The sequence below is a fragment of the Vicugna pacos genome, chromosome 9, assembly GCF_048564905.1.
Source record: "Vicugna pacos chromosome 9, VicPac4, whole genome shotgun sequence".
Classification (NCBI taxonomy): Eukaryota; Metazoa; Chordata; class Mammalia; order Artiodactyla; family Camelidae; genus Vicugna; species Vicugna pacos.
Genome location: NC_132995.1, coordinates 40253519 through 40265677, shown reverse-complemented (window position 1 = coordinate 40265677; position 12159 = coordinate 40253519). Strand labels below are relative to the sequence as shown.

At 54.5% G+C, this 12159-nt stretch overlaps 2 protein-coding genes across 2 annotated transcripts; both read left to right on the top strand.

Annotated features, from left to right (window-relative positions):
• Nucleotides 1-79: 79 nt before the first annotated feature.
• On the top strand, nt 80-2069 carry CIAO2B (cytosolic iron-sulfur assembly component 2B). Its single transcript, XM_072967508.1, has 5 exons — nt 80-283; nt 440-517; nt 782-907; nt 1413-1458; nt 1866-2069. The coding sequence occupies exons 1-5, from the start codon at nt 140-142 to the stop codon at nt 1961-1963; spliced, it is 492 nt and encodes a 163-aa protein (XP_072823609.1). The 5' UTR covers nt 80-139; the 3' UTR covers nt 1964-2069.
• Nucleotides 2070-7035: 4966 nt separating this feature from the next.
• On the top strand, nt 7036-10316 carry RRAD (RRAD, Ras related glycolysis inhibitor and calcium channel regulator). Its single transcript, XM_006203669.4, has 5 exons — nt 7036-7174; nt 7375-7759; nt 8419-8492; nt 8627-8831; nt 9664-10316. Exons 2-5 carry the CDS (start codon nt 7390-7392, stop codon nt 9939-9941), a joined length of 927 nt encoding a protein of 308 aa, XP_006203731.1. The 5' UTR covers nt 7036-7174; nt 7375-7389; the 3' UTR covers nt 9942-10316.
• Nucleotides 10317-12159: the final 1843 nt, after the last annotated feature.

Sequence of the window (12159 nt, the reverse complement as noted above, 5' to 3'; positions counted from 1 at the left end):
TCAAACCTCAGGCGGAGTACCGGCAGCGCAGCGTGTCCCTCGCCTTAACCCGTCGCCACACCACGCCCCTCCTCGTTCCCCGGAAGTGCGCCGGCAGGAGCGGAAGTACACGCCTACGGTAGCCCGCCGCGGTTCCGCAATGGTGGGCGGCGGCGGGATGGGGGGCGGCCTCTTGGAGAACGCTAACCCCCTCATCTACGAGCGCTCTGGGGAGCGGCCAGTGACCGCGGGCGAGGAGGACGAGCAGGTTCCAGACAGCATCGACGCCCGCGAGATCTTCGATATCCGTCGCTGCGGGGCGCGGGCGGGTTCGCGGGTGCCTGGGAGGGGGGATGAAGTGATTCCGGTAGTCGGTGGAGCTGTATCAGGGCCAGGCTTTCCCGGCGGAGGGTTGTGAGTGGACAGAGGCGCAGATTCCCCTTTCCTTCACTTGCCACATCTGATTCGCTGCATCAATGACCCGGAGCATCCACTTACACTAGAAGAATTGAACGTAGTAGAGCAAGTCCGGGTTCAGGTGAGTCACTTCCAGCGTCCAAGGGGAGCAGCTTCTTCGGGAGAGTCAGAAAAGTTCAGCTGTGCACCACGGGGCTGGCGTTCTCTCAGTTCATGGACTCCTCAGGGGATCTTTGAAGGACGGGGGGAGTGTGCGTCTGCCCATTTCATGGATGAGGAAACTGAGGCCCATACCGGTTAGACAACTTGCCTGAAGTAACAAACTAAGAAGAGGAGCTCTGGGCTAGGCAGATCATGACTCCTAATATCCTATTCTCCCAATCAGGTGAGCGACCCCGAGAGCACAGTGGCCGTGGCCTTCACACCCACCATTCCACACTGCAGTATGGCCACCCTTATTGGCCTGTCCATCAAAGTCAAGCTTCTGCGATCCCTTCCCCAGCGTTTTAAGGTAAGTTGGAACTGAGCCCTGGGGGTGGGGCAAGCGTGTCTGCTACTGCAGAGGGTATGGAGAACCTGAATATCTATCTATCTATCTATCTATCTATCTATCTATCTATCTATCTATCTATCTATCTATCTATCAGAATGAGACCAAGAAGGATCCCAGCTAGCAGCCGTGAAACTGGGAGGAGACTTTCAAATGGATGGGACAAGAATAAAGGCCTCGGCTGGAAAGTGCAGAAGAGTAGTGAGGAGGCAGGAAGGGCAGTAGGGAGCTGTAGATAGGTTTGTAGCAGGGATAGGGTGCAGGCAGGCCTTTAAGTCAGCAGCAGTTGGCCAGTCCTTTGGGTAGAGTTGGAGAGGCTGTGGGTGGGTTTGGGGTGTAATGGAAGTGCCAGAGTTTAGAGGCATGGGTAGGACAAGGAATCAGCTGCAGGTGGTGAGTGGGGATTGGGGAAGACGGTGGGTAGACAGGTGTGTGAGTGCTCAGGCCCCACCTGTCTCCCTCCCAGATGGATGTGCACATAACACCAGGGACCCATGCCTCGGAGCATGCAGGTAGGTGTGGGCTGATGTTGAGGCACTGGCCTTGAGGCTACCCCCTTGCCGTGGTGGTTTGTAGGGTAAGATGGAGGGGAGGGGGTGTAGCACTAGGTAGGTGACTCCTCAGTGTGGGTAGGACCCTAGATCGAAGCTGCACTGACTTGAGTCTCCTGTGTTTATCATGTTTTCCCACTCCTGCCCTCTCCCTCTCCTAAATACTCAAGACCAGGGTTTGTCAGGTTTATAGTATAGGAGGTAGACTTGAGTGGCCAGGTGGGAGGGGTCACAAGAAGGTGGGATGGGTGTTGGCTCAGGTGGTTGGGGTAGCCTGATCAAGGCTTGGGGTCCTGGGAAGGAGGTGATAGGAGAGCTTTGTTGGTGGGGGTATAAACATATTTCACCACTCTCTCCTTTCCACCCAGTGAACAAGCAGCTTGCAGATAAAGAGCGGGTGGCAGCTGCCCTGGAGAACACCCACCTGCTGGAGGTTGTGAACCAGTGCCTGTCAGCCCGCTCCTGAGCCTGGATTTTTGCCCCCAGCCCCACGCAGGGCTCATAGCCTTGTTTTCTTGAATCACTGACAATAAGAAACTAACATTTGGCAATAAACCGTTAATTTATGTTCATTTCCCAGCATGCCTGAGAGTCTTTCATCTTGGTGGGGTGACTCTGGGTTTGGGGGTGGGAGTGGTAGTAAGTGCCTGTACTGGCTGGGTGGATGAAGTACCATTCATTTTTAAGATTTCTCCTAATGGTTTGTTTAGGAAAAGTTGTAAGTATATCAAAAAGTTGAGAGAATAATGTAGGGAACAACCTGTATTTAACAGTTAACATGTTGCAACATTGGCTTTATTATGTGTGTAGAATATAAGTATGAGAGTAGGCTGCAGACACATGACCCTTCACTTATAAGTACTTCATCCTTTGTCTCCTGAGAATAAGCCTGTAATCACAGTAATGTTATCTGGCCCCAAAATGAACAATTCTCTGACACTAATACCTAATATCCAGTCATATATGAATTTCCCCAAAATGTCATTCATAGTTGTTGTTTTTTTCTAACCAGGCTCTAGTCAAGGTTCATGTATTGTATTTGGTTGTCATCTCTCTTTAGCCTCTTCTAGAACTGTCTTCCCTCCCCCAATCTTTTTCCCTTTCTTGACACTATTTTGAAAAGCCCAGGTGAGTTGTCCTGGAGAATCCCACAGTCTGATTTGTTCCTTTGCCTGCTGTATTTCCTGTAAACTAGGAGTTGATTGTGTTCAGGTTTGAGTTTATTAATGAGAACCTTGCCCAGGAGTGTTATTTGTATCCTTAGCATCCACCAGTAGCTGTGTGATGTCAACCTGTCCCCACTGTTGGTGATGCTCAGTCTGGTTCCCTGGTCAGGGCAGTGACAGCAGACTTCTCTGTTGACAGCAACCTGAAGCACTCTGTCCACTAGCACCCCTAGAGGTGTGCATCACCCCTGTTGCTCAGGTCTGGGGCCTCTGCCTCCCTCCACACAGTTGGTCACCAGGACAGACTGAGGGGCTTAGACCTTGGATCAGCCAGTTAGGAGTTATAATGTCAGGATTCTCTGCCTCAATTTCTTTCTCTGAGGATAAATGGGATATTAAGACTTGCTGTGCCCACCTCATGGGCAGAGACCTTGAGAGGCCTCAGAAGGGAGCCTGGGCATTTGGCAAATCTGTTCTTGAGAGCATAATGACAATATTGAGCCAGTCTTGAGAATGGGCATTAGTGGAAGGCTTTATATATATTACCTCGTTGGTCAACTCTCAATCTGGGGGAGAAGGGTATAGCTTAAGTGATAGAGCACATGCTTAGCATGCACAAGGTCCTGAGTTCAATCCCCACTACCTCCATTAAATAAATAAGCCTAATTACTTCCCTCCATCCCCCCAAAAATCCTCAATCCAGCCCTGTGCAGCAGTTGCTATTCCTTACTGGTGAGGAAACAAGCTTCTAGATCAACTAATTTACTCCCCAAGACCTCCAGTTAAGGAGTAGAGGAACCTAAGCAGTTCAGCAGGTATTGCTCAGCTGGCAGGGGGCGCTGTCTCCTGGCTGAACTGGCCTACGCCCACCTCCAACCCCCAGTTCCAGGAGTCCACCTAGTGACCAAGATCTGGCTGCTCAGAGAGGTGAAGCCATCAGCCCATGTCATCCACTTTTCTTCACGTGTGATGTGGGAGAGTCGTGACAATAGCTTGGCAGTGCTCTGTGGAGATTTACAATGGATGTGGGCCCATTTCAAGCTATCTTCCAGGCAGAGTACCCCCATTTCCACACATGAGGAAACTCAGTGCTCCAGAGAGGCAGGTGACCAACCAGGGCCCCTCAGGCCCCAGGGAGCCCTCCCAACCACCAATACCCAGCTGTAGACTTCACCACATATGTACTCTGCACTGACAGCCAGATCTGTCTTGGTATCTATGGTGTCTGTGTTCAGCTCGGGGTGGGAGGTCATGGGGGAGGCAGGTGTCACTGAGTCATTCAGCTGGCCCTGCCAGCAGTCAGCCACAGTGGACAAGGGACATCAAGCTGCTCATATCACAGCTGGCCTATCAGATGGTCTCCTTGTCAGTCTTGACTCATCTGTGCCTGGCCCCTGGCTGCCTGCAGGGATACCATTTGTGAATCATGGGCTAATGCCCGGGGAACTTTCTGGAATCCCAGCTGCTGTCTGAGGACATGGGGCAGCAGGTGGGGGAATGATGCTGGTGAAGTTTTAGTTCCCTGAAGAAGTCCACTAAGTGTGTCTCCCTCTGCTGTTTCTGGCCTGTGACTTCTCAGGCCTCGGTTACCATGTCTACAAAATGGGAACAACAAATCATAGCTAAATAAGATTGACCGAGGGATCAGATGACATGTACGAACATGCCCAACTATGTTCATTTCTGCCCATCATTACGCCTGAAGCACAAGGGCCTGGCACACAGTAAGTGGAATAATGAATGAATGGAGACAGAAAAGAACAGAAGAACTGGGGCATGGGGGCTGTGGTGTGAGGAGAGCTTGGGTTACTGAAATCTAGCCAAGTCCTCTTTGTAGCATTTTGCTATCTGAGGGAGGGGGAAGGGCATGGGGGTCCCACAGACAGAAGGTGTGTTTGGGGTAGAGGGGAGAGGTATCTGCAACTGCTCCTCTCCTGGGCAGATCACCATTCTGGAGAAAACAGAGCAGAAGCAGGAAAGAAGAAGCAGGAAAGGGCCCTTAGATTCATTCGACCTGTCCCGTCCAACCAAGAATGATAATAAAAGTGCTCATATTGAGATATTACTATATGCCAGACATGTGCCAACCACTTTACCTCTGCATTTCATGTTATTTGTGTCTTATAACAACCGTCATGGGGACATTATCCCTGTTCTACACAGGAGGGAACTGAGGCTCAGCCAAGCTACATGGGCAGAGGTGAAACAGCTAGCAAGGTGCAGAGCTGGGATTTGAAGACTAGGCTATCCTAGGGGTATTCCAGCCTCAGTTTGCTCCTTCTGGACAGTTAAGCTCAGCCCAGAAAACTGAGAGAACCAGGAACTGGGAATGGGGGTGTCTTAAGGTCATGTCCTCGTAAGGTTCCCAGGGGCCACTGGCCATACTGATGATTGTGGTGTGTCTGGCTTGTTGGGGAATACCTGGGGCCTGAGTGGCCCCATGTGGATGCAGTTCCCTTGGCAATGAGGAAGCACTGCTGAGGTCAAGAGCTTAGATTATCAGAGGGGAAACCCAGCCCTAATTCCTTGCATGGCTCCCTGCTTAGAAGGGTCCAGCTAGCCCCACACCCACCCTGTGCTGGACATCCAAGGGCTCTTGTCGGTGGCAAGGTCATGTGTAAGGCAGTTAGGAGGGGTCAAAGGCATCCCATCCAGGATTCCTGATGGGAAGTGGTTTGCAAGTGCTTGAGACTTTTGTTCTCTGATGGGAGGCTCAACCCATGACTCTCTCTTCCTACTGGACGTTGTCCAGGAAGCTAGAGCCTGCAAGGGGTCGCCCAGGCCTCCAAGATCCCCCAGGCCATGTAAAGAACACAAATGTATACACCATCCCTTAGTTCAGCCTTGCCTACTTTGAGGACCTCAAGAACCAAAGGGGCCTGCATGAACCCTCTAACATTCATCTAGCCAGGACTGCCTCATTCCAAGTCTCTCTCAGATGTTGCCAAGGAAACTGATGCAGCAGCCAGAGAGCCCTGACCCAGATCTCCATGACAACCTACAGCAACCCACTAGGATCCACCCATCCATGATGTCACCTGAGCCCTGAATGGGTGCCCCCCAACCCCACCACACTCATCACAATCAAATGTAAGTTTGATAGCAGATCCCCGTCACAAAGTACCTCACAGCCTGCCTGCCCCCAATCCTCACGCACCCCAAATGTGAGCAAGGGAGGAATAAGTCAGGCCCAATTTAGAACTGGGCATCCTGAGGCTGGAAGGAAGACCCAGGAGCCTAGAGGCAGTCAGGACTAGAAACCAAGCCTCCTCATTACATCTCCTCCCATCTGTGCCCCAGCACCCACCCTAGGTCTGAGGAAGGGCTAATCTCTGGGCAGTGGTGGCTAACCCCACCTCCACCCCTGACTCCAACCATTCTCTGTAACTATGCCCCTCTTGGATGGGAGTCTGAACATCCAGGCCCTGCGTGTGCCTTGAACAGCAAGTCTAGTATGAGACTAAAGGGAAAGAAGGAAACACTGAAGACTTGTAGAGTGGCTGGAGCCAGCCCTGACCCTGGTATAGTCCCACCCCTATCTGCTCCTATGGGCATCTGACACCTGTCTGCCAGGATTTCCCCAACTTTGGGTAACTTCCAGCCCAGGAGTGGAATGACCAGGGCCAGGTATTTTTAGCATAGTTGCTGGCAGCTGCCTTGAGGGTGCTGAGGGGGAGGTGGTGCTGAGTTAATCCTTTTCCCTCTCTGGGCCTGTATTCCTGCCCCAAGATTCAGGCTCACACCTCTACCTGAAACACACTGCCAGAGGGCCTCCCTTCCTTGCCCCCTCCCCCAAACAGCTTTCCAAGGCAACCCCCCCCCAACCCAGGGCTCAGGTGACACTAACCCTTACCCAGAAAGGCAAGCTTGCCAGGCAGAATCTTCAATTCCCAAGGTCAGGGAGGAGAGTGAGACCGGCTAGAAGCCTGGATTTAGGACCCCTAAATTCTAGTTCAGATATGGCCCAGTGAGGAATGGGCAGAGAAGGAAGTCTGTCATACCAGTAACTGGTCTGCTTCATTGGGCAACAGGCCCGGACTACAGGAAAGGCAAAGAATTCACTTTTAAACGGCCAGACCTAATGCCTCCTCCACTTCTCCGGTCAATTCACATACTCCCCTTCCTTCTCCCTCCTACACACACACACACACACACACATACATACACTCTCTCTTAGACCGGGCTTTTGTCTGCAGAGTCTCTCCCTGCCCTGCCCTGGCGGGTGGGGTGGGCTATCGGTGGATGTGAGGGCCTAGGAGGAGGGTGGGGGATTCCCCTGGGGGGAGGGGGATGGACACGTCAGCCCCCGCGCCTCGTGGACGGGGGCGAGTGTGGGGGTGGGGTGGTGGGGGCGGGGGCGGGCAAAGGCTTAAATAGGAGGCTCTGGAGCCCGGACCCAGTGCGGAGTGAGAAGGCGGCGGCTGCGGCAGCGTCGAGTGTCCGCGCCTGGGTCTGTGAGTGGATTGTAGCCGAGCCAGCACTTAGTTTCGACCGTGTCCGTGTGTGAGTAGGTGAGTGTCCTCGCGGAGCTGGGTGGGGGTGGTCGCACCGTCTGGATTGCGGATACATCAGTCAGGAGGATGGGTCACAAGTCAGGGCGCAAGGACCTTCTGTGGCAGGTCCTCGGCCCCGAGCATCTTGCCTGAGCCGGATCCAGCCTCCCAGTCCGTCTCCACTGCGGTTTACGCGGCCATCCGATTCTGTTCCCCAGACGGCGGCGGACGCTATGACTCTGAACGGCGGCGGAAGCGGAGCGGGAGGGAGCCGTGGCGGGGGCCGCGAGCGCGAACGCCGTCGGGGCAGCACACCCTGGGGCCCCGCGCCCCCTCTGCACCGCCGAAGCATGCCGGTGGACGAGCGCGATCTGCAGGCAGCGCTGACTCCGGGAGCTCTAACAACGGCGGAGGCCGGAACAGGGGCCCAGGGTCCGAGGGTGGACTGGCCCGAGGGCTCCTCCGACTCTCTCAGCTCCGGAGGCAGCGACTCAGACGAGAGCGTTTACAAGGTGTTGCTGCTGGGCGCGCCTGGCGTCGGCAAAAGCGCTCTGGCGCGCATTTTCGGTGGTGTAGAGGATGGCCCTGAAGCAGAGGCCGCAGGTGAGGGGCTGGGACTATTCAAGGGAGGGAAGATCCCAGGGTTAGGCCTGGAGGCTACAGGACTGGGGAGTAGGACTAAAAGCAGCAAATATCAAAGGGATTCTGATGACACTCTGAGAATCACGCCTCTACCCGTCCATTTCACAGATGAAGAAACTAAGGGATAAGGTACCCCCAGTCCTTGGTAGAGAAAGAAATGCCTAGGGTAGAAGGTCCAGGGCATACGTATGATTATTCTGTAGGATGGGCACAGGCTATGACTCCGTTAGGACTAGCAAGAACACAGCCAGAGGCAGTTTCTAGGAGAGGAGTCCTAGGTAACCAAGGCCCCCAGGGGATGTCTGTTCTAACTCAGGCCACTGTGGTCAGAACCACGTGGGTCCCAAACATCAGGAGGGCAGGGAGCATGAGAGTGGCCACCTAAGACATTGCTAACCTGGGGAATGGGTGTCTCGGTGGGGGTAAGGCACACCATGCCCTCCACCCCTTACTTCTCAGCCCTGTCACTTCTGTTGCCACATAGCAGCCATCAGTGGAGGAGAAGGTTAGGGGGGCTTTGGGGAGGGGTTGGAGGGTGTGACCAGAACAGAAAACAGGTTCATAAGGGAGGGGGGCTTTTGGCAGCCAGCAGGCAACCTGACTACTGGTCTCCTGCCTAGGGCACACATATGATCGCTCCATCATGGTCGATGGAGAAGAAGCATCACTCATGGTCTATGACATTTGGGAGCAGGTAAGATGCAGGCTGAGACCCAGGGCACGGTGGGAGGGGGAGCTGGGAGTAGGGGCCTGCAGGGAGTGCCGGCCTTGTAGCTGGGGAGCTGGGGCATGAGGACTGTTGGGTGAATATGTTTCTATGTTCCCTAGGATGGGGGCCGCTGGCTTCCCAGCCACTGCATGGCCATGGGTGATGCATATGTCATCGTGTACTCGGTGACAGACAAGGGCAGCTTCGAGAAGGCCTCAGAGCTTCGGGTCCAGCTGCGGCGGGTGCGGCAGACAGATGACGTGCCCATCATCCTAGTGGGCAACAAGAGCGACCTTGTGCGTTCTCGTGAGGTCTCCTTGGATGGTGAGCAGGGAGTGGGTCAGGAAGGGAGGGAGATCCTGGCTGGTCCGTGGTCCACTCAGTCTTGACTCAGCTTGAGTCCCTGGGGATCATTGGTGGCTAAAAATGTTCAGGAAGAAAACTTGAGGACAGAGGGGGAGAGCTGCTGCTCTCCCACAGGAGTCCCAAAGGCCTGAGTGCTGGGGAAAGGACCAAATGTGCTAGGGGAGGTGGAGGCTGCTGGGCTCTGAGCTGGGCCATCTCAGGGCCCTCCTCTCCTGTCCCCTTTGGCTGTGGCTTGGCAGATGAGGGATGAGGAGAGTGCAGGGAACCAGGCCAGGAGGCAGAGCCTGGATTTCAGGCCCAGGCCAGTCTTGGTATAGTCTTGCCCCTGGGAAGGACCCACCCATCCTGTGCTCAGCATCCACCTCTATGACCCTCAGACCTGAGCCCCTCAGAGGAACCTGGCAGTAATTTGGTGATGTCACCCTCCATTCCATCTGTCGTTCATCATGCTGTAACATCAAGCCATAAAACACTAAGCTATCTAACAAAGTTCTCGTTTTCCTGTGTTGTCTACTGTAGCCCTTCCATTTAAATATCAGACTTCAAATTATTTCAGTAACTGACTTTTCTTTTGTGGGCCTTTGTGAGCTCCTTAAACGCGGGCACACTCTGCCAGTTGGGTAACCCAATGCATCCTCCATACAAGAGCCTGGGTCCTTTTGTTTCTGGGGAGGACCCAGGGCTTCCCTCCACAAATGTGGAAGCTGCCCTGGGGTGGCCGGGGTTTGAGTGGGGCTCTCACCCACCCACCATTTGTTTACTGACATATGCCTGTCCCCACCCATACCAGAGGGCCGAGCCTGCGCCGTGGTCTTCGACTGCAAGTTCATTGAGACGTCGGCTGCACTGCACCACAATGTCCAGGCGCTGTTCGAAGGTGTTGTTCGCCAGATCCGCCTGCGCAGGGACAGCAAAGAGGCCAACGCACGTCGGCAAGCCGGTACCCGGCGGCGAGAGAGCCTCGGCAAAAAGGCGAAGCGCTTCCTGGGCCGCATCGTCGCGAGAAACAGCCGCAAGATGGCCTTACGTGCCAAGTCCAAGTCCTGCCATGACCTCTCCGTGCTCTAGGCCCGTGGGCACTCACTGTGTCGTGCAGACAGACGGGCAGATTGGTGGGCTGGCCCAGCCAACTGCCCAAGGTGCCTCTGGGCTGGCTCAGACTCTGGACGTCCCCCACCTCATGGTCATGGACAGACAGACAGTGCTGCCCAGCAAGGCTACTTTCAGTGGCCATCGAGGGCTGGGCCCACAGAGAGATGCCTGTGCAGGTCCGTGTGTGTCCCAAGCAGCAGCCCGAGCCCAGCCCAAGTGGCAGGCCTGTGAAGTGGGTAGAGAACTCTGCCTTTCTCTACACCTGTGGTGTGCATGCCCTGGAGGGAGGCTGTTCAGTACAGTGGCTATTTGTTTACATGCAAATTTTTTTTTAATAAAGACTATTTCCTGGTAGGTAGAGGCTGTCAACTCTGTTTTTTCTGCCGTCCGTGGACTGCAGGAGCAGGGACGGTTCCTGAAGCTGAGGAATGGGGGCCTCACTGCCCTACCTTAGTGTGTGGCTATGACTGTCCTAACATTTGGGCCCAGGTATAGCCAGCTGGGTCAAAGGGGCAGGTGTGGGTTGGAGCCTGGTTAGCGGTCCAAACAGCAGGAGGAGACACGAATTCCTCCCAGCCTGTTACCCAGATTCTTTTGCACTGGGGACTGGCATCACCCAGCTGATTGAGGATTCAGTCACCCCACTGTGTTTCAGGGAAATTGAGGCTGCCCGAGGGACCACGCCCTTCCCAATTCTCATGGCCAAACAAGAATCCTGGGTCTGACTCCTAGGTGGGTGTCTCTACCCTGTTCCCTCCTGTAGGGCTAGAATCTGCTGTGGCAGAATGGCTATGGAAGACTTCTGAGACTCTCTGGTTGGGGAAGGAGGAAGCTGGTTTGCTAAGGCTAGGATGAAGAAGGTACATGCAGGTGAACTTGACTCCGGATGGCTCCCCACCTAAGGCTGGGCTACTGGGCAGGGCAAGTGGGAGGAGAAGGACAGGGAGGGCTCACTGTTGTCTCCAGGCTAGACCAGAGAATCCCATGCTCGGCATTGGCTAATCTGGTCTTGGTGGGAACAGAACCCTGAATCTCCCCCTGCCTGGAATGACAGGCCTTGCATTTGCATGTGAATGTCTGCATATGCACTTAGCAGCTTGAGGTGTGCATCTCCCCACCACCCACACCCTGGAAGGGAGCCTTCTGGGCACAGGCGCCTGCTAGTAGTTTACCTACATCACTTCAGGAACAAGCATCTCCAGCCAGCAATGGCAGATGGGGGACTGAAGCACTTGCCCGAGGCTGCATGGGCAGAAGTGGCTGAGTCGGGACTGGTGTATAGTCTGTCCACATCAGAAGCCTGGAGACAGCCTGGGGCAAGGCTAGGGACAGTTTCCAAGAAGGTTCCAGGCCAGCATCCATACATTCCTTTATTAGTTCAATTTATTCATTGCACAGATCCCTGGAAGCCCTCAAAACCAAGTCAGAACCCTGATTGCAATTACTCAATGGCAGGAGGAGGTTTGAGGGCTGATCCTCAGATGTGTGACCTACCATGACTAACCCACATGCCCCACAGGGCAATAGTAACTGCTGAAAGCTGCTGCCACTCCCTACTCCCATCCCCAACGTACTTCCAGGCCTGTGGCAGACATAGTTTTCTCAGAATAGGTGAAGGTCCCGAGGCCTGAAAAAGAATCCTGACCTTCTTGGCTCTGCCACTTACTGGCTGTGTGATCCTGAGCAAGCTACTGAACTTCTCTGTGCTCCAGTGTGTGACATGGGGACAATGCCCCCTTCAGGATGGAATGGGTGCAATAATGAAGGTATGTGTTTCAAGCAGTGCCAGGCACATCGTAGGAGCTTAACACACATGAGATCCCGTCAACATCCCCACACTGCCTGCTCCAGGCTGAGGTGCCCAAGGGACCCTGAGGCTGGCACTCAGCTTGTGACAGACAAGGCTGGGGTCAGCCAAGGGGTCCTGGCCCAGCCTCCAGCCTGAGAGAAACTAAACAGATATGCAGTGGGAAGGACTCAGGGGAAACTACCAGAGGGATTGGAGACCAGGATCCCTGACCCTTCCCAACCTCCCTCTTCGTCCCAGACTCCCAGGCCCCAGAAACTTCTCCTGGCTCCACTTGGATGCCCTCACTGAGGGCAAGGGCCCCTAGTCAGCCCTGCAATTCCCTCAAGGTCACCTGAGCTGGCTCAATCTTCTCTCTCTTCCTCAGAGGCACGGGACAGTCTACTG